Source organism: Microcaecilia unicolor, chromosome 2 (genome assembly GCF_901765095.1).
Source record: "Microcaecilia unicolor chromosome 2, aMicUni1.1, whole genome shotgun sequence".
In the NCBI taxonomy this organism is placed as follows: domain Eukaryota; kingdom Metazoa; phylum Chordata; class Amphibia; order Gymnophiona; family Siphonopidae; genus Microcaecilia; species Microcaecilia unicolor.
Window position 1 is genome coordinate 213,352,604 of NC_044032.1, and position 27,936 is coordinate 213,380,539.

General features: G+C 47.2%; 1 protein-coding gene across 1 annotated transcript in view; it reads left to right on the forward strand.

The window, feature by feature from the left end:
- Positions 1-27,936, forward strand: part of RASEF (RAS and EF-hand domain containing) — a 257,435-nt gene that overhangs the window by 33,561 nt on the left and 195,938 nt on the right. Inside the window, exon 2 of the mRNA XM_030193700.1 lies at positions 9,343-9,489. Coding sequence (XP_030049560.1) covers positions 9,343-9,489 — 147 coding nt within the window. The remainder of the gene's footprint in view (positions 1-9,342; positions 9,490-27,936) is intronic.

Below are 27,936 nucleotides of genomic sequence, written 5' to 3' on the forward strand. Positions count from 1 at the left end.
TAAATGTGGCAAGCGCAAATCAGCAGCGGGGCTCTGTAATTTGTGCTGTACAGACGGTAGAGCCGGCCCGAGCATGGCGAGTGGCGATCTTTCGCGCTCTGAGCTGGCAGCGGATGCCATTTTGGATTTTCCACATGGCGCGGCCTCCGTTGCGACGGAGAGCCCTGAATCCAGGGGGGGGGGGGTCCTCTGAGTGAGGCTAATAATAGAGCTGATAGCCCTGGGCAGGATCCGGGCGGTCAGGGAGCGGTTTTCTCCCCTGATTTTGTTTTAATGCTGCATAGGGCGTACATGCTTAAAAGAGCTCTTCCACAGGGATCTTTGGACCCTCTGCCTGCCCCCCCCCCCCCCCCCCCCCGGTGGATCCTGGCCTTTTGGAGTTGGCTTTGCCTGTTTCTTATCCTCCTGATAAACGCAGAAGGGCTAATTCCCCTTCTGAGTGTGGCGCACCCCCCCTTTCCCCCCCATGGTCTGGCTATGAGGATTCTGAGGGGTCTGGCAGAACTTCTTGGGCTGAGGAGCCAGAGTTGGGTGCAGAATTGCCACAGGAGCTTGAAGATCCGTCTGCGGTGAGGATTTTCCACTGCGAGGAGCTGCCAGGGCTTATTTCAGATGCCTTACAAGCCCTCTCGATTGAAGATCCTGGGAGTGGCACAGCCTCCTCTGTTAATCCAAGGATGGCTAGTACCAGAAAGCCTGCTCGAGCCTTTCCTTTGCATGACTCCATCCAAGAGCTTATTTCGGCTCAATGGGCTGACCCCGAGGGACCTTTGAAGGTTGCCAGGGCTATGGGGCAATTATACCCTCTGAGTGAGGAACATTTGGCTCGTTTTGCAATGCCTAAAGTGGATGCCCTGGTCACGGCTGTGACAAAGAGAACTACCCTCTCTGTTGAAGGAGGTATTGCCCTGAATGATATTCAAGACCGCAGGCTTGATTCATCTCTGAATCGGGCCTTTGATTTGGCAGGTCTCACTGTTTGGGCATCTGCATGCAGTTGTTATGCTGCTAGAGCCTGCCTGGCTTGGTTACAGCAGGCAGTGGAACAGCCCGGTGATGGAGCGGAGACCTTATCTGTAGTGACTCCGCGGATGGAGTCGGCCTTGTCCTTTTTGGCTGACGCCCTTTATGATATGGTCAGAGCTTCGGCTAAACAAATGGCTGTAACAGTGGCGGCTCGCCGCACTCTTTGGCTACGACATTGGGCGGCTGACATGGCCTCTAAGCAAAGGTTGGTGAAGTTGCCCTTTCAAGGCCTTCTCCTGTTTGGTGAGGAGCTGGAAAACATTGTGAAAGGCCTGGGGGATTCCAAAGTTCAGCGCTTGCCCGAAGATAGGCCGAAACCTTCCTCTAAGGGTCAGGCGGTCCGCTCCTCTTACAGACCTTGCTTCCGTGAAGCTAGAAGGTACCGCCCGGGGCGTGCTGCTGGGTTCACTTCGCGTGCCCGCTTTCATCAGAGAAACTGCTTTCGCTCGGACAAACGTTCCGCAGCTGCCGGTTCAAGGCCTGGAGTTCAGGGGCGACCCTCTCAATGATGGTGCGCCAGCCCCCTTCTCGTTTCCTGTCATCGGAGGAAGACTTTCCCTCTTGTTCGAGGAGTGGGCCAAAATCTCCGCAGATCAGTGGGTCTTGGACCTGATCAGAGGCGGATACTGAATAGAATTTGATGCCCCGGTGAGAGACGTGTTTGTGGAGTCCCGATGCGGTTCTGCCGCCAAACGGGCGGCGGTAGAGGAGACTTTGCACAGTCTGTGCCAGATAGGGGCTGTGACCCCGGTGCCTCCCGCCGAACAAGGTTTAGGCCGCTACTCCATTTACTTTGTGGTGCCACGAAAAGGTGGGTCTTTTAGCTTGATCCTGGACTTAAAAGAGCTAAACAAGTCCTTAAGAGTGCGGCATTTTCACTTGGAAACCCTGCGCTCCGTCATTGCGGCGGTACAGCCAGGAGAGTTTCTCACGTCTCTGGACCTGAAAGAAGCTTACTTGCACATACCAATTTGGCCCCCGCACCAGAAGTTTCTGTGGTTTGCGGTGTTGGGAAAACATTTCCAGTTTTGGGTCTTGCCTTTTGGCCTCGCCACAGCTCCTCGAACCTTCTCCAAAGTAATGGTGGTAGGAGCTGCCTTTCTCAGGTGAGAGGGTATCTGGGTTCACCCGTACCTAGACGACTGGCTCATCAGAGCAGACTCAGAAAAAGAGAGTCATCTAGCTTACAGCCAGAGTGGTTTCAGTCCTTCAATCTCTGGGCTGGGTCGTCAATATGGCCAAAAGTTACCTGACCCCCTCGCAATCTCTAGAATATTTGGGGGCCAGGTTTGACACAGCCTCGGGCTATGTGTTTCTTCCCGAGCAAAGGCCGGTGCAAGCTTCAGAATCAGGTCCGTCTGCTCCTGAGGATGCCCCGCCCGCGAGCTTGGGACATTGTCCAGCTGTTGGGATCGATGACTGCCACCTTGGAAGTGGTGCCATGGGCGAGAGCGCATCTGAGCCCTCTGCAGTATTCTCTACTTCAACAATGGTCTCCAGTATTTCAGGATTATCAATGCAGACTTTCTTGGCTCCCTGCGGCCCGCCTCAGTATGGAGTGGTGGCTCTCGGATAGCATGTTGCGGCGCTGGCGCTCCCCGATTGGTGCCTAGTGGTGACAGATGTCAGCCTGAAGGGCTAGGGCGCACATTGCCAGAGGAAGCATGCCCAGGGTCTGTGGACGCCCGACGAGTCGGAGTGGTTTATCAACCGCCTGGAGTTGAAAGCGGTGTTTCTGGCTCTTCTGGCCTTTCAAGTGACTCTGGAAGGATTGGCTGTCCAAGTGATGTCGGACAACACGACAGCACTGGCCTACATAAATCGACAAGGCGGTAATCAGTGCAGAGCTCTAGCCGCGCAGGCCGAACAGATTTGCCACTGGGCCGAGCTGCATCTACAGTCCCTGTCAGCAGCTCACATTGCAGGTCAGAGCAACGTGCAAGCTGACTATCTAAGCAGGCATCAGATCGATCCAGCGGAGTGGGAACTAGCAGACGATGTATTCCTGCAGATATGTGCCAAATGGGGCAAGCCAGTGATGGATCTTATGGCGGCCAGTTCCAATGCCAAAGTCTCGTGCTTCTTCAGCAGACAGAGGGATCCTCGCTCTGCTGGGTTGGATGCCTTGGCTCAACCCTGGCCCCTGGGCTTGCTGTATGTCTTCCCTCCATGGCCCTTGATAGGGCGAGTGCTCCTGCGGATTCGGCTGCATCCAGGAGAAGTGGTGCTCATCGCCCCGGATTGGCCCAGGAGGCCTTGGTATGCGGACCTCCGACAGATGCTGTTGGAGGCTCCCTTTCTGTTACCTCTGGTTCCGCACCTGTTGTCACAGGGTCCGGTGGCCATGGAGGACGCCTACCGCTTTGGGCTTATGGCATGGCGATTGAGAGGGTGCAATTGAGAGATAAAGGTTACTCAAATAAGGTAATTTCCACTCTCCTGCAGGCCCATAAGCGCTCCACTTCCGTGGCTTATGCCAGGATTTGGCACCAGTTTGAAGTCTGGTGTGTTTCAAGAGCGCTTTCTCCGTTGCGGGCTCCTGTCTCGCCAATTCTGGATTTTTTGCAGGATGGTGTACACAAAGGCTTGGCCTATAATTCCTTGCGCGTGCAAGTGGCAGCATTGGCCTCCCTGCGTGGCAAGGTTGAAGGCGTGTCCTTAGCTGCTGATCCAGATGTGGCACGGTTTCTTAGAGGGGTGTTTTGGCTCCGTCCTCCCGTGCGGGCACCTTGTCCAGCTTGGAACCTGGGGTTAATATTGAAGGCCCTTCAGGGGGCTCCCTTTGAACCACTTCGGCGTGTTTCAGAGAAAGATTTGACACTGAAGGCCGTCTTTTTAGTGGCCATTACCTCGGCGAGACGGGTGTCAGAGCTCCAGGCGCTGTCCTGTAGAGACCCTTTTCTGCAATTCTCAGATTCAGGGGTCATGGTTCGGACCGTGCCTTCCTTCATGCCTAAGGTGGTTTCAGCGTTTCACCTAAACCAGCCTGTTTTTCTTCCCTCCTTTGTTGTGGAGGAGTTTCCAGGTTCATTTGGGCAGTTGCACCTGTTGGATGTGCGCAGGACTCTGTTGCAGTATCTGCGAATTACAAATTCTTTCAGGACCTCTGATCATCTTTTTGTGCTGTTTGCAGGTCCTCGCAGAGGGTCTTCAGCGTCTAAAGCCACTATTGCCCGTTGGCTGAAAGAAGCTATCTTTTCAGCATATCTGCTGTCTGGCCGGGCTCCACCTGAAGCCTTTAAGGCACATTCCACAAGAGCGATTTTCTCTTCCTGGGCAGAAACTGGAGCACTATCTCTTCATGAGATTTGCAGTGCTGCAACATGGGCTTCTAAGCTCTTTCACCCGACATTACAGGCTGGATGAGGCTGCCAGGAGGGATGTGCGTTTTGGAGCACAGGTGCTAGCGCGTGGTGTGGCTTGTTCCCACCCTATTTAGGGATTGCTTTGTTACATCCCATACGTAATGGTTTCATCTGCTTGATGACAAGGAAGGGAAAATTAGGTTCTTACCATGATAATTTTCTTTCCTTTAGTCATAGCAGATGAAGCCATGAGCCCTCCCTGTATGATTGTCTGTATTGCAGTGATTCTGATTTTAGGTGCTATTCTTGTTTCCTGAAGTTATATTCCTTCCTTGGGGAGTCAGAAAACAGTCTTCAAGATTCTTGTTACAGTTATAGGAGGATGAGTTCATTCCCTCCAGTTCATGTTTTGGGAGGATGAGTTTATTCCCTCCAGGAGGATGCAAGTATTCCCTCCTTTTATACAAAGTGGAGGACGAGTTTATTCCCTCCAGGAGGATGAGTTCATTCCCTTCTTTTTTGAGTTCATGCTCTTGTTAAGGGGCCATCGTTCGCTGTGAGGAAAGTTCATGTTATTCCCATTGCGGTTTGCCATACTGCTTTGGAAGCTTCAAATACTGAAGAGGCAGTGGAGCTAGCTGGCCATGAGGCACTGAGAAAAGTTCAGTGCTCTCTATCTCCCCCGCTGGTTGATGGACACAATCCATACGTAATGGCTTCATCTGCTATGACTAAAGGAAAGAAAATTATCATGGTAAGAACCTAATTTTCCCATAGCGACTTTGGCGAAAAATGAGTCGCGCAGCAGAGTTTTGGACTGATTGAAGAGGAGAGAGATGGCTAAGTGGGAGGCCGGTGAGAAGCAGGTTATAATAATCAAGACGAGAAGTGATAAGAGTGTGAAGGGTTCTGGCAGAGTGCTCAGAGATGAAGGGACGGATTTTGCTAATGTTATAGAGAAAGAAATGACAGGTTTTGGCAATCTGTTGAATATGAGCAGAGAAGGAGAGAGAGGAGTCAAAGATGACCCCAAGGTTACGAGCTGATGAGACAGGGAGAATGAGAGTGCCATCCGCAGAAATAGAGAAAGGGGGGAGAGGAGAGGTAGGTTTAGGGGGAAAGGTGAGAAGCTCGGTTTTGGCCATGTTAAGTTTTAGATGACGTTGAGACATCCAGGCAGCGATATCAGATAGGCAGGCTGAAACATTGGTCTGAATGCTGGTTGAGATTTCAGGGGTAGAGAGGTAAATTTGGGAGTCATCAGCATAGAGATGGTATTGAAAGCCATGGGATGATATCAGAGAGCCAAGGGAAGAAGTGTAGATGGAGAACAGGAGAGGAGTGAGAACAGAACCCTGGGGTACACCGATTGGTAGAGGGATGGAAGTGGAAGAGGATCCACCCGAGTGTACACTAAAGGTGTGAAGTGAGAGGTAGGAGGAGAACCAGGAGAGAACAGAGCCCTGGAATACAAATGAAGACAGCGTATCAAGAAGTAGGCTGTGATCAACAGTGTCAAAAGCGACGGATAGATCGAGAAGAGTGAGGATAGAATAGAGACCCTTGGATTTGGCCAGGAACAAGTCGTTGGACACATTTGCAAGTGCAGTTTCAGTTGAATGAAGAGGGCGAAAGCCAGATTGGAGTGGGTCAAGAACAGCATGAGATGAGAGAAAGTCAAGACAGCGGCCGTGAACGTTCAAGTAACTTGGAAAGGAAGGGGAAGAGGGAGATGGGTCGATAGTTGGAAGGACAGGTAGGGTCAAGCGAAGGCTTCTTCAGGAGCGGTGTGACCACAGCATGTTTGAAGGCATCAGGAACGGTCGCCGTGGAAAGAGAGAAATTGAGGATATGACAGATAAAAGGGGCGAGAGTAGGAGAGATAGTGTTAAGAAGGTGGGTAGGAATGGGATCAGAGGAACAGGTAGTTCATTTTGAGGAGGAGAGGATGATGTGATGTTTCTTCATCAGTGACCTCAGGAAAGGAGGAAAAGGATGGAGGGACTGAGGAAATAGGGGAATGGACAAGGGGAGGGACAAGGGGAAGGTGAGGCGGAGGTGGTTTGGTAGAGAATTCAAGGTTTATCTTCTGAACCTTGTCGTAGAAGAACTCAGCTAGGTTCTGGGGAGTTGGGGGTGGAGGCACCTTGAGGAGAGAGTTTAGTGTGGTGAAAAGAAGTCGAGGGTTTGAGCCGAGAGAATTAGCTGGATGTAGTAGTCTTGTTTGGCAAGCAAGAGAGCAGATTGGAAGGAGGTCAACATGAACTTGAAGTGTGAGAAGGGCACGAGATATCAGCTAGAGGCGTTCGGCGGAATGGGTACAGGAACGTAGGTAGCGGATTTTAGGGCTTAGCCAGGGCTGGGGTTTGGTACAAGAGTATCTAAGGCAGAGGATAGGATAGTATTGTAGGAAGAGACAGCATCATTGACAGATTTGGATGGTGTAGTGGTAGAGAAGAGGTTTGAGACATTGGAGGATAGGGTAGTAGGGTCAATAGCCTGGAAATTCCTAGATAAATTGGTTAAGATTGGACGGGATTGGGCGGGAGGAAGTTTAAGTGTGAAGGTTACACTTGTGCTGGAAACTGTGAGCCCTCCAAAACTCAACAGAAAAACCCACTGTACCCATATATAGGTGCCACCTTCACCCATAAGGGTTATTGTAGTGGTGTACATTTGGGGGTAGTGGGTTTGGGGGGGGGGGGCTTATTAGATAAGATAAGGGAGCAACAATGAAATATGTACCTGGAAGCATTTATTTGACGTCCACAGCAGTGCCCCCTAGGGTGCTCCATTGCTCTCCTGGGATGTCTGGTGGACTAGTCTACATAAAATGCTGACGCCTCCTACACCCCAATGGCTTGATTTTTCTATGTTTATCACTTGGACTTTTTTTTTTTTTTTTTTTCCAAAAATGGTCAGGAAAAAAAAAAGTACAAACCACAAAGCCTTGTTTGAAATGGTATTTTTGAAAAAAAAAAAAGAGATGTTTTCATTTTTTTGAAAATGACTTTTCCTATTCAGTGTTTGTACGTTTTGTGCAAAATGTCCAAAGTTGGACTTATTTATTTTTATTTATTTATTGTATTTGTACCCCACATTTTCCCACCTTTTTGCAGGCTCAATGTGGCTTACAGAGTATAGATATGATAACGTCGTTACATGATTTAAAAACAGTCGATCACAAGCAGAGGTGAAAGAAGATTTAGATGGAAGGTGTTAGGTAAGGTCGTGTGAGAGGTGTTTTTTGGTGTACTTGGGTAGTTTAAGGAATGATTTGTTTCATTGAGGGTGACTTTTGTAGGCTTTGTTGAAGAGATGTGTTTTCAGAGCTTTGTGAAAGCTGGTTAGATTGGTCATGGTTTTCACGGCCATGGGTAAGTGCGTTCCAAGACACTGTGCTTTTGTACGCAAAGGTAGTAGCATAATCCTGTTTGTATTTCATTCCTTTACAGCTGAGGAAGTTCAGATTGAGGAATTTGCGGGCCGATCTTTTGGCATTTCTGGGCGGTAAGTCCACTAGGTTTAACGTATAGAGTGGGGCATCTGCGTGAATGATTTTGTGTACAGTCGTGCAGATCTTGAACTCAATTTGTTCCTTGAGCGGGAGCCAGTGCAGTTTTTCTCTTAGGGGTTTTGCACTTTCGTTAGGTGATCCAAAAATGAGTCTGGCTGCGGTGTTCTGGGCAGTTTGGATTTTTTGATGGTCTGTTCTTTACAGCCTGCGTACAGAGCGTTACAGTAGTCCAAGTGGCTTAGTACTAATGATTGTACTAGGGTGCGGAAGATGTTTCTTGGGGAAAAAAGGTTTTATTCTTTTGAGTTTCCACATCGATTGGAACATTTTTTTCGTTGTATTCTTCATGTGGGTGTCGAGAGTGAGGTTTCGATCAATGGTGACTCCAAGAATTTTCAGGTTTTCTGAGATAGGAAGTGTGCAGTAGGGGGTGGTTATTGTAGGGAAGTTGTTTGTGTTGTATTGGGAGGTAAGAACTAGACATTGAGTTTTAACTTGAGTCCGCCCAAGAGTGCATGACCTGGAAGCTCTGGTTGATCTCGTTGGTTATTTCGTTTAAGTCACTTTTGAATGGGCTATGGATCGTAACGTCATTGGCATATATGTAGGGGTTAAGGTTTTGGTTGGCTAGGCGTTTGGCTAATGGTATCATCATTAGGTTGAAGATAGTTGGTGAGAGGGGGGATCCTTGAGGAACTCCGCATTCCGGTATCCATGGTGGCGATCTGTCCGTATTCGTTGTTACTTGATAGGATCTGGTGGTGAGGAATCCTTCAAAACATTTGAGAACTGGGCCTCCGATTCCGAAGTACTTAGACGTCATATCGAAAATGCCCCTCCATGTTATGTTACATATTCGTATATGTACATGCTGTCATACTGTATGTATAATTGAATTACTAATCTTAAATTTCAATATAAATTATTGAATTAAAAAAAAGAAACATGGACACCACAGCAGTAGATGTAAGATGTATAGCAAGTGTGGGTGCCTCCGCAGCTAATACTTCATCAAGTCAAAGATCCATATAACAAACACCCCCACCCCCTCACTAGAGCACAATTTAAACTAACAAAAACAACAACAACAAAACTCCCTAAGTTTGCTTTCTTACATATCAGTAAATAAATAATTTTAGGCATTTGTAATAAAGCACATTTTATTTTTAACTTAAGCTTGGGCTATTTTTATTTGTTACCAGAGATGTTACCTATTTCTTATCAAGGTGTTCTCACTTGGAAAATGATTACAACCTTTAAAAAGCAACAGCTGTATGCTCTCTTGAAAGATGATTAATATTTATAGGCTTATTTTCCAGTATAAAAATCAGTAACTTGTGCGTAGATTTTTAAATGTGACTGGAAAACAAAGTGAAGATATATGTGGAAGAACTTAGCTTACATGCATATTTCTTTTAGACTATACACTAAACCTTGTCACGATTATTACTATTAATCATTATTGAGTGTGCTTTTTCTTTTTTTTAATCATAGGCAAGACCAAGTCAGTGTTCTGTATCAGAACATCACCATAGTAGAGCCACGATTGATTCAACAATATGAACATGTTATTAAGAACTTCATTCGTGAGGTCAGACTTCAAAGTTCTGAGATGGAAAATCTTGCTTTTGCAGTGAAAAGGTATAGTATGGATTTAACCTTAACTACTTACTGTTGCTGTTATTCTTCAGAATGTGGTTAAAATTATCAGATTCTTGCTAATGGGGGGCAGTCCTTTTTTCATATTTCTTTAGTGAGAGTTGTGTGGTTTTAAAAAAATACATATTTTGGCACTTTGGAAAGGAGCTATAGAGGGAGATAATATGTTTGTGGACAGTGATGATTCTAGGACAGGGGTGGGTAAATTTGATCCTAGAGGGCTGCAATCTAGTCAAGTTTTAAGGTTTTTCACAATGAATATGCATGAGATCTGTTTGCATACAAAGGAGGCAGTGCATGCAAATAGATCTCATGCATGTTCATTGGGGAAATCCTGACAACCCGACCGGTTTGTGGTTCTTGAGGACTGAAGTTACCCACCCCAGTTGTAGGAAGTAGAGTAATGTTAAAATAAATTTGACTTCATAGCGTCAGCTCTACTGTTCTTAACCAATGGGTGTTATCCCTTCCTACCAGCAGGTGGAGGTAGAGAAAACTGAATTCTGCCAATGACATTACCAGCATAAGCTATGGTGCTTCCTGAAACAGTCTAGTATTTTTCTCTACCTTCAGCAGGTGGTAGATTGTGCTGACGTTGCACCTGTCCCTGGTCTGTCTCCCCAGTCTGCTTGCTGTGACCGCACAGTGTGGTCAAGCCTAACTGTTGCTCCCAGGTCATGGTTTCAGGACCGTACTTGGTTGGCTCTGAAGCCCCCAGTCGCATTTCTTAATGCCAGTGTGTGAGGCTTTGGCTCAGATCTGGGGGTCCCCACCCGAAGGGTGCAGGTCCCCATCTCCCCACCCCTCTTGCCTGTTCACCATGTTTGGATGTACTCCCCTTCCCATACCCCCACCCCAGGCTTCCCCTGCAGCACCCAGGCTTTCCAAAAGTGCTTGCTTTGACAGCACATAAACACACAAAATGTTTTTTTTCCAATTGGCCTGTCTAGCTTTGTGCCCTTTGTCAGGGGGATAATGCTAAGGTAAAAAAAAAAAGGAATTTCCCTTTATGCACACCCAGAGAGAGTCTGTGACAGCAGAGATACTGGAGCCCTGGGCTGTCAGTCAGGTCTGCGTGCATCTGCCATGTTGTAGAGCATGTTTGTGGCACACATTGTGCAGCCTTCAGAACTAGCAGATGAGCAGGGACAATGGATTATTTGTACAGTATGTAAATGTGAATTCATTGTCTTTGTGTCTTTTCTGTCAGTGAGCATTTTACTTGTGCTGTTCCCTTCCTCCCTTCAGCTAAAATGAATACATTTCTCTCTCTCACAGTGTGCCTGCCAAGGAACAGTGGTAGTTAGCATCTTCTCTTCTCTCTGTTTCCTGAGCAGGTGATGGGCTTTTTCGTTCTTGTCCAACCTGGTTCCGTCTGTAGGGGGGTGCCCAGTGGGGCCCCTTTGGGTCCATAGGAGTCCTGGTGATATTTTGGCTCCAGAGCTTGACCCAAATGGTTAAGCAGGCCCTGCACAGGTTCCCTCTTGGGACTAATTTTAGCCCTTACCCTAACTCTCACCCAAGATGGGTATGCTTTAGAAGTTGTGCAGCATCTTCCAGACATCTTCCTAGAAGTCTCCCTGTTGTTCTTTCCTCAAGGGGGGTGCAGTCGGGGATACTCTGAAAAGCTTATTGACCTGCAGGCAATTTTCCAGTTCCCTCCTTAGAGCTCAGACGGTCATTATTCCATTTACTTTGTCATCCCGAAGAAAGAAGGATCTTTTCGACCGATTCTGGACCTCAAAGCTGTCAATCGCTCTCTGAGTGACCAGTTTTCTTATGGTGACTCTTCACTCGGTTGTAATGGCGGTACGGCCCAGGGAATTTTTGACTGCGCTGGATTTAACGGAGGCCTATCTGCATATTTCGATTTGGCCCATGCATCGGCGTTTTCTCCGCTTTGCGGTGTTGGGCAAGCATTTTCACTTTCAGTCCCTGCTTTTCGGTCTGGCTATAGCTCCTCACATGTTTATGTAGATCGTGGTGGTGGTTGCAGCGGCTCTCAGAAGAGAAGGCATTCAAGTTCACTCTTACCTGGATGACTGGCTGATTGGGCAAAGTCGTATCAGGAGAGTCTGCAAGTCACGGCTCATGTGGTTCAGTTCTTACAGTTTGTTGGTTGGGTGATTAACTTTCAAAATAAATGCCCAGTGCCATCTCAGTTGCTGAACTACCTAGGAGTTTCCTTTGACACACTGCAGGGTCGAGTGGTTCTTCTCTAGGCCAGAGTTCTCAAGTTATGACTCAAATTCGAAACTTTCTGCACAGGACTGTGCTGTTTGCAAGGGATTATCTTCAAACTTTGGGCTCCATGGCGGTGACAATAGAGGCGGTGCCTTGAAGCAGGGCACACATGAGATTTCTGCAGAAGTCCCTCCTTGCCAGGTGTTCACCGCAGATGGACTCCATATAGGTGAAATTGCCACTGCAAGCCCGGGCGCACGGCAGCCTCTGCTGATGGCTTTGAACACCCAACCTGTCCAAGGGAATGCCTCTGGATCCACCCAGGTGGGTGATAGTCACAACAGATGCCAGCCTCAAGGGCTGGGGAGCACACTGTCAGGGAAGGTACGCGCGGGGTCTTTGGTCTCTGACAGAGGCTTCCTACTCAGTCAACCTATTGGAGACCAGGACGATTCTGCTAGCGCTGGAAGTGTTTCATCCTCTGCCAGCAGGCGAGTCAGTTTGCCTTCTTTTAGACAATGCCACAATGGTGGCTTATGTAAATCGACAAGGGGGGACGAGAAGTCACCAGTTGGAACAGGAAACATTTCTCAGTCGCAACACTCTAGACCTTGGAGAATGGGCTGTCAGCACCACAGGGTTTCTGGCAGTCAGTTGTAGATCGCTGGGAGGCTTTCGGTCATGGATCTCTTGGCCTCCAATCTCAACGCGAAGGCGCCGCAGTACTTTAGTCAGTGAAGAGATCTCAAAGCGGAGGATGTATATGCTCTCCTTCAGCCTTAGACAGCGGGGCTTCTCTATGCCTTTCCCATGTGGCCTCTTCTAGGAGGCGCACCAGGGTCTGATTATCTGGGTAGTGCTGAATTGGCTCCGCAGGCCTCATGCGTCTTCTCGTGGATTCTTCGTTTTAGTTTCCAGAGTCTCATGGTCTCCTGGTTCAAGGCCTGGTGTCTCTTCCAGACCTGGGTCTTGCGGCTTGGCTGTTGAGTGGGCATGGTTGACAAAGAGAGGTTACTCAGCGAATGTGGTTACCACCATGCTTCGGTCGTGGCGTCGGTCAACTTCTTTGAACTATATCAGGACTTGGAGAGTGTTTGAGGCGTGGTGTGAAGATTGTGATATCTCTCCGTTTCATACTTCGATGGCGCATGTTTTAGACTTTTATGTTTCAACACTTTTATTAAGATCTAACTGACACAGTGCAAACATTACACCATTCACAAGAAGTACAAACATAAGCTAGCAGTAAGTTCACACCCTCCAATACTAGTCCATACTCTATGGGATTTTTTACATGTACAGAACACTCAAGAATAATTCAAAGTAAATTTATGTTTTAGGTGTAATCCCCTCCTTCCCTGTCCCCCTCCCCCCCACCCCCTTCCCATGAATCCACCCCCCGCCCACAACGATGCAACTAAAGATTCTCCATAATAAGGCACATTTGCATCCAAGTAGTACATCTTGTTCCTTCCCCCCTCCTTTAAACTCCCCCTCATGTTTTAGACTTTTTATAACAAGGTTTTGATAAAGGTCTGGCACTGGTTTCTCTTAAAGTGCAAATTGCAGCCCTGTCTTGTTTTCGGGGCCAAATTCAAGGGAAAGTCTTAGCTAGCCATCTTGGATATACCTAAGTTTTTACACAGAGGTGGTCTCATTTGGGTCATCTTTCCGCTTTGGGACCTTATTTTGATTATTTTTGGTTCTCACTAAATCAGCTTTTGAACCCTTGATGTCCTGTACGTTGTAGGATTTGACGCTCAAAGCAGTATTTTTGGTATCCATCGCCTTGGCTAGGAGAGTGCCGGAATTGCAGGCCCTTTCTTGTCGGTCTCCATTTTTAAAATTTTCACAGGAGCAGGTGGTTTTATGACCAGTCCCTTCCTTTCTCCCTAAGTTATTGTCATGGTTTCATTTGTCTCATCAGTGCTAGGTTCTTCCTCTGGTTCGGAAGAGCAACGGCAATTGAGGTATCTAGATGTCAGGAGAGTCCTGAAGCAGTATGTAAAGGCTACGGAGGAATTTCGACGTACGGATCATCTGTTTCTGCTGGTTGGAGGATCTCATAAAAGATTAGCGGCATCTCAAGCAGACATTTCTAGGTGTCTTAAGGAGATTGCTTCTGCTTACCTTCTGTCTGAGAAATCGATACCTGAAGGGGTGAAAGCACATTCTAACGGAGAACAGGCATCGTCGTGGAGCGCTTCCTGGTGCCACATTTGGAAATTTGTAAGGCTGCAGTTTGGTCCTCCTTGCATTCATTTTCGAAGCATGAATGTTCAGTGTCGTCAAGATGCAGTGTTTGGTGTGAACGTTCTCATGGCAGGTTTGCCTGGATCCCTCCCGTGAAGATACAGCTTTGATACTTCCCATCAGTCACATTCTGGGCCAGTCCGGAGGAATGCTAAGCATGGAGAAATTAGGTCTTACCTTCTAATTTGCTTTTCTTTAGGCCCTCTGGACCGGCCCAGAAACCTCCCTCTGTTTGGTGTGATTAAGTTCAATTTTCATTTTGTGGATTTGGATAGAACTGCTTTGTATATTTGTTGTGTCTTTGTACTTGGAAAAAAAAAAAGCAAAATGAAAGTGACTTACAGGTACGCAAGAGGCACATGCTCTTTCATGGTATGTCGTTGGTGGCTGCTCAAGTTTACCACTTGCACAGAATATAATTCCTTTTCTTCTGCTTTGTTATGATAATACTGAATCTACCTTTAGCTAGCCAGGGCTCTTATTGGCTTTCTCTAGTCAGAGTTCTCGGTGCACAACCCATCCGTCACATTCTGGGCCAGTCCAGAGGGACTAAAGGAAAGCAAATTAGCAGGTAAGACCTAATTTCTCCTTGGTGTCCAGGGTACAAGTACCTGACAGATTTCTAAGAAAAGGTCATGGATTCAGTATACTGCCTTTCTGTGGTACAGCCACAGTGATTCACGTATATCATATGTAGGAGTACTGCAGATAGATTCCATGCTGCTGCCCCTGCCCCCTGAGATGAGCAGTAACTTTCACTAAGTCTAATAACAATATAGAGAGCATTCAGAGACCTTTATTCCCTGTACTTGAAGTAGTACCTGGTGAGCTTTCAATTTGGAAAAATCTGACCGTTTCTAGAAGGGCCAGCTTTCCTGCCTGATGGATGGTAGAAGGAGGAGACAGCCTTTTGGAGGGAAACTGGTAGTATAAGTAACCAGCTCAGGGAAGTAACCTTGTCTTTGGCTCTTGCTATCTGGCCACTGCACCATTTTGGGCAAGAGGAACTAGTGACATGCTATTCTAGCCAGTGCACAGGGAAAGAGGAGGAGTGTGGATACAGCAACGAAGCCACTTAAAGCTGCTGCACTGATTCCAGGTGGAACTGGAGCTCAGACCAGTCCACCCACAGTGCCTTCACAGGAGAAGAAGTAGAGAAGCAGTGCAAATATTAATCCAGAGGAAATACCAGGAAAGAGAACCCCATCAGGGAAGAGACCTCCTTTGAGCTTGATGTTCAGCGCTATTTAACCAGCCAGGAAAAGTTCCTGGCTGGTTAAATAGTGCTTAGCCGGCTAACCACTAATATTCAGCATGAGAGAGCCAATTATCTCCGCTGAATAGTAACGCGTAGTGGCTAGCCGATAACCCGCTATCTGTGAATATTCAAGCTCTACCCAGCTATGTTTAGCAAGCATGACTGACCACCTAAAGGAGTAGAGGAGTGGCCTAGTGGTTAGAGCACCGGTCTTGACATCCAGAGGTGGCCAGTTCAATTCCCACTACTGCTTCTTGTGATCTTGGGCAAGTCACTTAACCCTTCATTCCATAGCATCCCACAGATCAATCCAGAGACTTGTGGGTTATGTCCCTCTACCAACAGGTGGAGATAGAGAGAACTTCAGAGGTTTACTATATGTGGTCATGTGCAGTCACCGTAACTTCAGTATTCTCTCTGTCTAGCAGGTGGATGGTCATATCTGTGCAGCTCTGGATTGATTGGCTCCTGGCCTGGTCCCCTGGGTCTAATCGAGCTTCTGGGGTCTGAGGTGTCCCGGTCCTGGGACTTGGGTGCACACCTGGTGGTGCCAGGTCCCTCCCTTCCTCCCCCATCAACCCCTCCTCTCTGCCTGACTGGGGTTTGTGGTTCTCACTCTCCTGACTTTAAAAGGAGTCTGAGGTTTCTTTTGCTCCGGCGTCCTCTCCTGCCTTTAAAAAAAGAAAAAAAAAAGCCGTTTGAGCACTGTTTAAAAAAAAAAAAAAATCTCCTCAGTCTGATTTGTCCAGCATGGCAAGCTCATGCTGGTTTGCAGTACCGGCTGAATGGTGTGAGGACTGACTTGGCATACGACAGCGGTTCCCGAGGGGGTGAGTAGTGATTATCCTATCTGTGCCGGTAAGGCAGAGCAAAAGCAGCTCCCACTGTGAGAGCCACTGGGCTGCTGCAGTTTCCCGTGCTGGAGATCCACTGTACATCCCAACTCCGTGGAGCGGTGTGCTCCTGTCCCAGCTCATTTTGGCGGGCGCAGGGCAGTTGTTGGGTGTGTATGCGTGCTTGAGGGCGCCATCTTTCTTGTCGCTCCACATGGTAATGCTGAAGCTCTGGCGCTCCCCTGGGGCCTGATTTGCTTGCGATTCAGTCAGTTTTATATGTAGGCTTTTCAGAAATGTGACTGGGAAACTGGGGTGGATCATTCCCATGTTCTTCGTATTTGGTATTTAAGGGTTTCTGAGAAAGGAGGCCTGGGGCGGCTTGCAGACTCCTGTGGGAGCCCTTGGGTCTCCCACAGCTTTGAGTCTCCCGCAACTTTCCAGGGGTGAGGTCAGAGACCCATTAGACCCCTGCAGCTGTTCTGTGGCAGCGAGAGCCTTAAGCTGCAGCTTGGAAAGTACTCACTATCTGAAAGTCTTCTGGTAGAGATGCCTGTGCTTCACTAGGCGATTTACACTAAGAATATTTCTGGACCCTCCTTGAGGAGGTTCAGGGTGTGTGTACATCATTAATGGAGGAAGAAAAAGGATCAGGATTAGGAATCCTACTCTAGATTTTTCACTCTTTCCCTCTTCCCATTTCTCAGAGCATGGCAATACAGTTTGTTTAGTTAGTCAGGCTTAGGGCTGTTGACTCCATGTTTTTGTGAGAAATGTTACATTTTCAGGCTAGTGCAGGTCTCTCAGGTTTCTCTTGGTTTCCATGGTAATCCTGCACCCTTTGTGCTGCCCTGGTGGCATTTGCTCTATGTGTACTGTTTACATCAAACTAGTTTTTTTGAGGGTGGCTGGCCTTTCAGTCTGAAGGTTACAGGTTCAAGGCTGGTTTTATCCATCCTATTAGAAACTGTGGGCTCAGCTATGTTTCCAGTGGGGCATATTTTGTTTCATTCTCTCTTACTGCTTGCCTGGCCAAGCAGTTCTTGCATGATTGGAACAGTTATCAGAACTCTACTGTACTAAAGATTGCCCTTCTCTCTCTCTCTTTACACAATGATACTGGCCACACCTTTGCATACTAGCCTCAGCTACCCCGGTATCTGAAGTGTACCCGGTACCTCTAATTGCTTCTATGGTATTTTTTCATGGTATGGGGTACCGAAATTTCATGAGGATTGGTCCAGGAGCTACTTCAGTGTAGAGGTAGCTTAATAGTTGTTGCAATCAGCTGAGAGTAAGTACAGAGCTCTAGGGGTGCTGCTTCACAACCCACTGCAGCTTGCTATCTGTAGTGCGCAATGGTGCAACAGCCATATTATTATTTGTTGCATTTATACCCCACTCTTTCCCGTTCGGTAGCAGGCTCAGTGCGGCTTACATAGTATGGAACTGCATAGTATCACAGTATCTGCTACGCCATCTGGCTGTGGTTCTCAGCCGCACTTGTTAGCTCCAATGCACAGCAGTTATAATGCATGGATACACCAGCCAATTCTTGTCCCTATCTGCAAGAAGTTAGCGCTGGCTTAGGCATCAGACCACTGATGTGGCTTCCAAGTCACATTTGGCAACATGCCTTTTTGGGACTGGAGAAGATCTAGGGCAGTTGGGTAAAGACCCGAGGGACTTCCAAGCATAAGGAATGTCAAGTCAAATGTAAAGCGCTGATAAGGAGGGCTAAGAGGGACTTCGAAACAAGGATTGCGTTGTAGGCAAAAACACATAGTAAAATTTTTTTTAGGTATATTGAATGCAGGAAGCCGGCAAAAGAATCGGAAATGGTATTTGAAGCTGGCGAGTCGGAGAAACTTAATGAATTCTCTGTAAACCTGGAGGATGTAATGGGGCAGTTCTATAAACTGAAGAGTAGCAAATCTCCTGGACCGGATGGTATTCATCCCAGAGTACTGATAGAACTGAAAAATGAGCTTGCGGAGCTATTGTTAGTAATATATAATTTATCTTTAAAATCGAGTGTGGTACCGAAAGATTGGAGGGTGGCCAATGTAATTCCGATTTTTTAAAAAGGTTCCAGAGGAGATCTGGGAAATGATAGACCGGTGAGTCTGATGTCGGTGCTGGGCAAAATGGTAGAGACTATTATTAAGAACAAAATTACAGAGCATATTCAAAAGCATGGATTAATGAGACAAAGTCAACATGGATTTAGTGAAGGGAAATCTTGCCTCGCCAATCTACTACATTTCTTTGAAGGGGTGAACAAACGTGGATAAAGGTGAGCCAGTTGATATTGTGTATCTGGATTTTCAGAAGGCGTTTGACAAAGTACCTCATAAAGGACTCGAGAGGAAATTGGAGAGTCATGGGATAGGAGGTAGTGCTCTATTGTGGATTAAAAACTGGTTAAAAGTTAGAAAACAGAGAGTAGGGTTAAATGGTCAGTATTCTAAATGGAGAAGGGTAGTAAGTGGGGTTCCCCAGGGGTCTGTGCTGGGACTGCTGCTTTTTAACATATTTATAAATGACCTAGAGATGGGAGTAACTAGTGAGGTAATTAAATTTGCTGATGACACAAAGTTATTCAAAGTCGTTAAATCACAGGAGGATTGTGAAAAATTACAAGAGGACCTTACGAGACTGGGCGTCTAAATGGCAGATGATGTTTAATGTGAGCAAGGGCAAAGTGATGCATGTGGGGAAAGAGGAACCCGAATTATAGCTATGTCAAGCAAGATTCCACGTTAGGAGTCACGGACCAAGAAAGGGATCTAGGTGTCGTCGTCGATGATATATTGAAACCTTCTGCTCAGTGTGCTGCTGTGGCTAAGAAAGCAAATAGAATGTTAGGTATTATTAGGAAAGGAATGGAAAACAAAAATGAGGATGTTATAATGCCTTTGTATCACTCCATGGTGCGACCGCACCTCGAATATCGTGTTCAATTCTGGTCGACGCATCTCAAAAAAGATATAGTGGAATTAGAAAAGGTGCAGAGAAGGGCGACGAAAATGATAGATGACTTCCCTAAGAGGAAAGGCTAAAGCGGCTAGAGCTATTCAGCTTGGAGAAAAGGCGGCTGAGGGGAGATATGATAGAGGTCTGTAAAATAATGAGTGGAGTTGAACGGGTAGATGTGAAGCGTCTGTTTACGCTTTCCAAAAATACTAGGACTAGGGGGCATGCGATGAAGCTACAATGTAGTAAATTTAAAACAAATCTGAGAAACTTTTTCTTCACTCAACATGTAATCAAACTCTGGAATTTGTTGCCAGAGAATGTGGTAAAGGCGGTTAGCTTAGTGGAGTTTAAAAAAGGTTTGGATGGCTGCCTAAAGGAAAAGTCCATAGACCGTTATTAAATGGACTTGGGGAAAATCCACTATTTCTGGGATAAGCAGTGTAAAATGTTTTGTACCTTTTGGGATCTTGCCAGGTATTTGTGACCTGGATTGGCCACTGTTGGAAACAGAATGCTGGGCTTGATGGACTTTTGTTCTTTCCCAGTATGGCAATACTTATGTACTTAAGGATGATTTTTAATCCTCTTGGTTTTGTTGTAGGTTTTGTGGGGCCAGGAAAACCACTTTCAGGGTTTCCACTTCCACTACAACAAACCACCTGGCTGCTGGTAGAATGAGCTCTGTTTCAACTCCAGGTCTACTTATGCCTGTTGCATCTTTCAATGATGGAGTCTCAGTTCATTCTTCAGGCAGGTCTCCTGTACTGGTTTCAGGAGGAGTGGACCAAGATGACCTCATCTCAAATGTGTCTTAGTTTTTCTGTTGCATGGTTACAACCTGGACTTCACTACAGATTTTTCTTGGAGTCTACATGCAAGCTGAAACACTGTCAGGTAGTTCTTGCCACCTTGATAACGTTTCTTCCTTTAGGCCTAGTCGAGTCTATCCTCAGTTGCAATTGGGGAATGGGCAGTTGTTCCCTTTGCTTTGTAGTTCCAACCAGGGAGCTTCCTTCCAGCTGAGTTTGGACGTCATAAGAGTCTAGGGTGTTTACGGTTCAACTTTTCACAATGGGAGCCTTGCAGTGTATAATAGTTCTGTCTGGTGGGGAGAGTTTCTAGCCTCCCTGGACCTCAAGGAAACATACTTTCTTTCATATTCCCAGTGCTCCTTGCTTCAGAGGGATCTTAGTGATTTATGACCATCCAGCTTATAATCAAAAGTGATCGCCGGCTATCTTCCGACACAAATTGGGAGATGGCTGGCGATTTCTTAAAAGCGGCGAAAGCGGCATTTGTGACAGCATCGCTGCTTTCCCGTCGCTTCGCTGGCGAAAGTTCAAGGGGGCGTGTCGGTAGATTAGTGAAGGCGGGACATGGGCGGGCATGGGCGTGGCTACCAGATGGCCGGCTTTCGCCGATAATGGAAAAAAAAAGCGGCGTTAAGCAGTATTTCGCCGGGTTTACTTGGTCCTTTTATTTTCACAACCAAGCCTCAAAAGGTGCCCCAACTGACCAGATGACCACTGGAGGGAATGGGGGATGACCTCCCCATACTCCCCCAGTGGTCACCAACCCCCTTCCATACTAAAAAAAATAAAATTAAAAACCTTTTTTGCCAGTCTGTATGCCAGCCTCAAATGCTGTACCCACCTCCATGACAGCAGAATGTGTTGTATCCTCCGACAGCCTTTCCCTGGTTGCGATGTGGCTCTCGGGTGAGTGTGACACCTTTTCTGGTAGGTGCCCTGCAGAGTCACATTAGCAATGCATTGTGGTGGGTGTAGGGTACTAGGCTGTACTCCCATGGTGCTTTTCCCCTCTGCTAACTGGGTCAGAGTGTGCCCTGTTTTGTTTCCTGTTGTAGTCTAGGCGGTAGTGGCCATTTTTGTAAGCCAGTTTTAGTTCCCTTTCCTGTGTTACCCACGTTAGAGAACGTAGATCTTACCTTGAATGGTGCTGAAAGAGGGCATTGTACACCATTGTGCCAGCTCTGACCTACTGCTAATCTTAGTACCAGGGGACTCTTTGCCAGTGGGGCACAACCTCTGATCTGCAGTTAACTTTGAGTAAACGTGGTTATTTCAAGAAAGGACTTTTTCAGAGAGATTAGTCTTCAGGTGTGAACCGGTGTGCCAAAGTTATACAGCAGCAATAAGTCCTAGAGGCTGTATGCAGGTCCCTGGAGCAATTTTAGTGGGTGCAGTACATTTGTGGGTAGGGGGTTTGAGGGGCTCAGCTCCCAAAGTAAGGGAGCTGTGCACATGGGAGCTTTTCTGAAGTCCACCGCAGTGACCCCTAGGGTGGCTGGTTGGTGTTCTGGCATGTCAGGGGGGCCAGTGCACTAAAAATGCTGGCTCCTCCCACGGCCAAATGCCTTGAATTTGGCCGGGGTTTGAGATGGCCGACATAACTTTCCATTATCGCTGAAAAACAAACCCGGCCATCTCAAACCCGGCGAACTCCATGGCATTTGGCCAGGCTAAACCATATTATCGACAAAAAAGATGGCTGGCCATCTTTTTCGATAATACGGTTCCGGCCAGCTGTAGCACCGCCGCCAACATAGATCGCCGGCGACGTTCAATTATGCCCCTCCATGTCATTCAGCCTATCCATGTTGCCGAAGACATTTTTGCATGGTCGTGGAGGTAGTGGCTGCTTTCCTTCATGAGGATGGATTGCAGGTTCATCCATACCTCATGACTGGCTGATTTGCGTCTCTCTCTATCAAGAGACTCTGTAAATTTCATCCAAGATACCTACTCGTCTTCAGTCCTTAGAATAGGATTGGTAATCAGTGTCACCAAGAGTCAGTTGTTTCCAGCACAAATCTTGGCTTATCGGGGTGTGCTGTTCCAGATAGGCTTGGGAAATCCTTTCCTCCTTTTGCTCCTCAGCAACAGGTGCCAACTCAAGTCAGGTTTTACTTTCCCTACCAGGTCCAGGATATGGGAATAGTTCAAGTTATGGGCACAAGGTTCTCTTTCTTGGACAGTCCCCCTTGGGCCTGATTCCGTATCAGACCACTTCAGGGGTTCCTTCTCTGCTTTGGTCCCCATCTCTGTGGTTTCCTTCAAGCCAACTTAGTCTCAATGGGTGATTTCAACACAGCTTTCCGCTGATATTTCAGAAGTTCTCTCTCCCTGGAGGTGGCTATCTGCAGCTTGTAGGCACTAGGGTGTGCTATAGCTGGTGGCAACAGATTTTGGATTCCTTCCATAAGGCAGACAGTCGACTGCCTCCTAACTTGCCAAATGTAGAGTCGAGGCCAGCTTAGTTGCCAGTTTTCTTCTATGATTTGTTTTGGGTGTCAAGCAGACATTTTTGGCGGTTAGAGCCTGTCGTTTCATGTGGTTGCGCTGCTGGGTGGTGAATGCAGCTTCTAGCGGCGGCTGGTTCAGCTCCCTTTTCAGGCAGCTATTGTTTGAGGATTCCATGAAGTTGGTGGAAGATCTGGGTTACTTATAGACTCGGCGTCTTCCTGAGGACATGTCTACAAGTTCTTTTCGGTCGGGTCAGGCTCGCCCTTATCTTTACGACACCAGGACAGCCTAGTTTTCTTTAGCAATCCAGTCTAGGCAGGTTCTCAGAACTCCCAGCTTCATCCATTTGAGATCCTCTGGATTTCTACTAGTGACTGGTGCATACAGTCCTGTTTTTTCTGCAAACGGTTTCTGCCTTCTATCCCATTCCACCTTTTTCTCTTCCTGCTTCTTGGATGTTCACCATATATTTGGAAGAGACCAGCGAGTTCCGTTGGTTAACTCTTTTTTTCTTGCTTTGCTCGTGACCATAGGAAGGTAATACCCTTTCCAAAGCCACGCTGGCTCGCCATTTTTAGATTGGCAGAAGTGGGCATAGCGGTTTTGATGTCAGGAGGAGCAGACCTTTTCTAGAATAGGCGTCAGTGTGAAGCTGAAAAGCTGTTCCGTATAAGCGCCATTTTATTCAAAATCCTTTTAGGGGAGCAGCTGCTCCCCTTGCACCCCACCTAGCTACGCCTCTGCATAGTGGGGCAGGGCCTGGGATGACCTACTGAGCAGAAGTGACTTCCTAGATAGCCTTATTCACTGCTAAAGACTGTAGTGGTCTTCTAGTGCTCACCATTTTAAGATTAGCAGATGCAGCAGTGGCAGGATCAGAAGCGGACATTCAGAACCTGGAGAGCCTTAGGTGTATAGGAAGGTGGTGACTCCTTACGAAACACCCACACTGCAGTAGGATCATCAGATTCCTGACCCGCTGAGCAGAAATGCCTCCCGGCATACCCTCATGCAGTCCTCTGGCTGGTCACAAGATAGGGGATCTGGCTTCAAGAGCTGCAGTGGCCATTGGCTGAGAGACAATTTCTTTAGCTCAATATCTCCCGTTGTGGGCGCAGCGCTTTCTTCCAGAGTGCAGTTGACTTCCTTTTCCGAGTCCCGACTGGCTTCCGTGGCTGCCTTTTGCAGTTCGGCCACTTGGTCCTCTGTCCTGCTGTGGATGGCTTTTGCAGATTGCCCACTTGATCTGCTGTCCTTCCCTTACCAGACTTTGCAGGCTTGGCACGGCAGTGCTAGGCATTCCAGATTTGACGTGGCAGTGCATGTAACTGCAGCCTTTGGAGCATTGCCCCGTCTGCTGAGGTTGTAGTAACCCACCCCACTTGAGGATTGCTTTGGTACATCCCACCAGTCTCTGGATTGATCTGTGGGATGCTATGGAAGGTAAAATTAGTCCTTACCTGATAATTTTCCTTCCATTAGTCCCAACACATCAATCCAGAGGCCCACCCTTTGTTGTTGTGGGTTGAGTGTTTTCTTCTAGTTGCCTCAGTTTCTTCAGATTCCTTTATTTGATTTTTGGCTAAAAAAATAAAGGGCAAAACAAATCAAAATATAAAGTAAACCTTCTGTTACCCTCTCGCAGGAGCGGTTGAGGAGCTTATATGGGCTTTATACAGGCAGGAGAGGACTTCCTCTTTCGTCTTCCACTGCTTAGGTATCGACAATACTGAAGTTACGGTGACTGTACATGACCACATATAGTAAACCTCTATCTCTATCTCAACCTGCTGGTAGAGGGACATAACCCACTAGTCTCTTGATTGATTTGTTGGGACTAATGGAAAGAAAATTATCAGGTATGGACTAATTTTACCTTGCCTCAGGTACAGACTTAGATTGTGAGCCCTCCTGGGACAGGGAACTACCCAGTGTACCTGAATGTAACTCACCTTGAGCTACTACTGGAAAAGGCATGAGCAAAATATAAATAAATAGTCCTATCTTCACCCTCTATTAACTTAACCGGCCAGTACAGAATACTCACATAGCCGGTTAAGTTAGTGCTGGCACCACCCCCCCCCCCCCCCTCCCCCCAGATATTCAGTGCTGGTCACCGGAAATGGCCCGGCATTGAATATCCGGGGTCAGCAGCGGGAGTTAACCGTGCTGCCTGCCACCGGCTTAATATTGGGGTGTTTATATCTGAAAGCTCAAAGAGCCCACTACCTCACTGACCTACTATAAAGCATCTGTTCTCTGGAAAAGGGGACCGGAGACAGTGCAGCTGGCAAGGACAATTTTCCAGAACATCTACCAGGGTAGGGTGTTTCTAAGGAAAATTACCTAAAGACTGTAAGTGATTTCATATACCTTATTCTACTACTGACTGTATATAGTTAATGCTGAGAAGTTGTTCCATGTTTTCCTGCATCATCCACAATTAAGTAAAACTTTTGGTTCAGGACGGCAGTTTCTGGCTTGAATTGAGTTATTGGATTAAAGAAAAGTGCAGAGTGATTGCATTTTCAGTGCCTTTTAGCCTCCCATCTTGCTGGTCCTGGGTCTGACCTCACAGAACACAGAGCATAGAAAATCTCTAGTGGCAAACAAGATAGTATGAGTGAATGGAGGTCTTTTGCATGAAGTATTGTTGCCTATAAGGATGCACTGGAAAATCCTGCACAGAACAGCAGTTGCAACCTTACTGTAGTGGTATTTCAAGCTCCAAGAAGACATTGAGGTATCCTCAGTGCTTTTTTTGTAGAAAAAAAGGTGCCGGTACTCATTATGGGCGGGGTCACCACATATGGCTCCACCTCCACACCCACATTAACCACACCCCCTATACCAGCCATGGCGCATATAAACAGACATCATTGAAAATATTACAGTACTATAGGAGAAAAAATAACGTGATTTGCTAAGTAGTAGTAGTAGTAGTATACCCAGTGCAAAATAAGACAGCCAATGTAAATTCTCAAATTGGACATATTACAAACACTAAAATGAAAATAAAATGATTTTTTTCTACCTTTGTTGTCTGGTGACTGTTTTTCTTTCCATATTGGTCCCAGTCTGTGATTCTCCTTTCCTTTGTTTTCGCTTAACTCTTCTGTGCCATTTGTCATTTTTGTCTCCTTTTTCTTTGCTTTCTTCAATATTTTTCAGGCTCTCTCTCTGTCCAGATTTAATTCATTCTTACTATCCATTCTTTAATTTCCTTCATCTACCTGTGGCTTTTCATCTTTTCCTCACCCTTGTTCTCCCCATGCCCCTTCCTCTTATTCTCCAGTCTTTCTCTATTCCCCTTTTCCATCCAGCAGCTCTGCTTTCTCTCCCCATCCTTCCAGTGTCTCCCCTATTTCTTTCTGCATTCTTCCATCCAGCGTCTTCCCTCTTTCTTTCTTTCTGCATTCTTCCATCCAGCGTCTTCCCTCTTTCTCTCCCTATCCTTCCGTTTTCCCTCTCTCTCCCCATCCTTCCATCTGTTTTTCCCTCTCTCTCTCCCCATCCTTCCATCTGTTTTCCCTCTCTCTTTCCTCATCCTTCCATCTGTTTTTCCCTCTCTCTTTCCTCATCCTTCCATCTGTTTTTCCCTCTCTCCCCAATCCTTCCATCTGTGTTTTTCCCTCTCTCTCCCCATCCTTCCATCTGTTTTTCCCCTCTCCCCAATCATTCCATCTGTTTTTCCCTCTCTCTCCCCAATCCTTCCCTCTGTTGTTTTCCCTCTTTCTCTCTCTCCCCAGTCCTTCCTCTGTTGTTTTCCCTCTTTCTCTCTCTCCCCAATCTTTCCATCTGTTTTTCCCTCTCTCTCCCCATCCTTCCATCTGTTTTTCCCTCTCTCTCCCCAATCCTTCCATCTGTTTTTCCCTCTCTCTCCCCAATCCTTCCCTCTGTTGTTTTCCCTCTTTCTCTCTCCCCAATCCTTCCCTCTGTTGTTTTCCCTCTCTCTCTTTCTCTCTCTCCCCAATCCTTCCCTCTGTTGTTTTCCCTCTCTCTTTCTCTCTCTCCCCAATCCTTCCCTCTGTTGTTTTCCCTCTCTCTCTCTCCCAATCCTTCCCTCTGTTGTTTTCCCTCTTTCTCTTTCTCCCCAATGCTTCCCTCTGTTGTTTTCCCTCTTTCTCTCTCTCCCCATCCTTCCATCTGTTTTTCCCTCTCTCTCCCCATCCTTCCATCTGTTTTCCCCTCTCTCCCCAATCCTTCCCTCTGTTGGTTTCCCTCTTTCTCTCTCTCCCCAATCCTTCCCTGTTGGTTTCCCTCTCCCTGCCAAGTTTCCCGCGAACGGCGCGAAGTCGCGACGCACGCGGCACCAGCCCCTATTTCCGGCCGCTGCTGCTTCTCCTGTTGAGCAGCAGCGGCCGCTACACAAAGAAAAAGAAGATTTTTAAAAAAAACTTCAAACCTGGCTGAAACGCGGCACCCCGGCACTGTAGACAGCCATTAGGCATGGCTGTTGCCCCGCAGCCGCTCCTCCTCTTGCCTCTACGTCACTGCCCCTGGAGGAAGACCCTGGAGGAGCGCAGTGACGTAGAGGCAAGAGGAGGAGCGGCTGCGGGGCAACAGCCAATGCCTAATGGCTGTCTACAGTGCCGGGGTGCCGCGTTTCAGCCAGGTTTGAAGTTTTTTTTAAATCTTTTTCTTTGTGTAGCGGCCGCTGCTGCTCAACAGGAGAAGCAGCAGCGACCGGAAATGGGGGCTGGCACTGTGTCCGTCACGGGGCGGGGGGAGCAAAAAAAAAAAGGTGCCGGTACGCCGTACCGTTGCGTACGGCACAAAAAAAGCACTGGGTATCCTGGTGGGTGTGTGTGTGTGGGGGGGGGGGGGGGGGGGGGGAATACAACTCTAAACACGTGACATGAATATGAGGATCATGTTTAAAACCCAAACGTCAGTGAGCATGAGGAAGACAGATTTATTTTATTTATTTTTACAATTGTCACACTAACATTAGTGACTGCAGGGCTTATTAAAAACTTACCGGTCAATATTCAGCCAACAGTGGTCAGCATTTCTTTAAACTGCTGCTGGCTTAATTAGACCCGGGTATTCAGAGCTGGACCCTTTCTGGAAATCTGCACTAAATATCCGGGTCTTTGGCAGCGCCTGGAAGTTATCCAGGTGTGGATGATTTTATTGAGTGCCTAGTTAACCTAATTAGGACTGCAAATATCTTCATATCAATGTTAAGTAAGGGGATTGAGGAGGTGGGCATGTGTATGAGAATGTGTCCTACTGCCCTTATAGAACATGTGCTACAGGTGACTAACTTTACTTTCTCTGGGGACAAGCAGGACAACCTGTTCTCACATGTTTGAATCCTTAGCTACCAGGTTGTTCGAAAATTAGTGGGGAAAAATAATGTGGTCTGGAATGGGCAAGTGCCATGGTGTTAAAGGATTTTTGAAAAGCTTATCTATATAAATAATTCTCACCTCCAACGTTCTGAAGCTCACTCTGTGGCAGGGAAACACTGAAGCCCTGTACTGTTGGTAGGCTGGGTTGTCAGCACCACTCACTCTTACTCATGGACACGCCCTCAGCCACGCCCCATCCAGACATAATTCACAACCCCAATGTTCTATGAAGCCTCCACAACTCCCAACGTTCTAACTTGCATGGTGGTGAAACTCAAATTTGCCTATGAGTGTTGGCC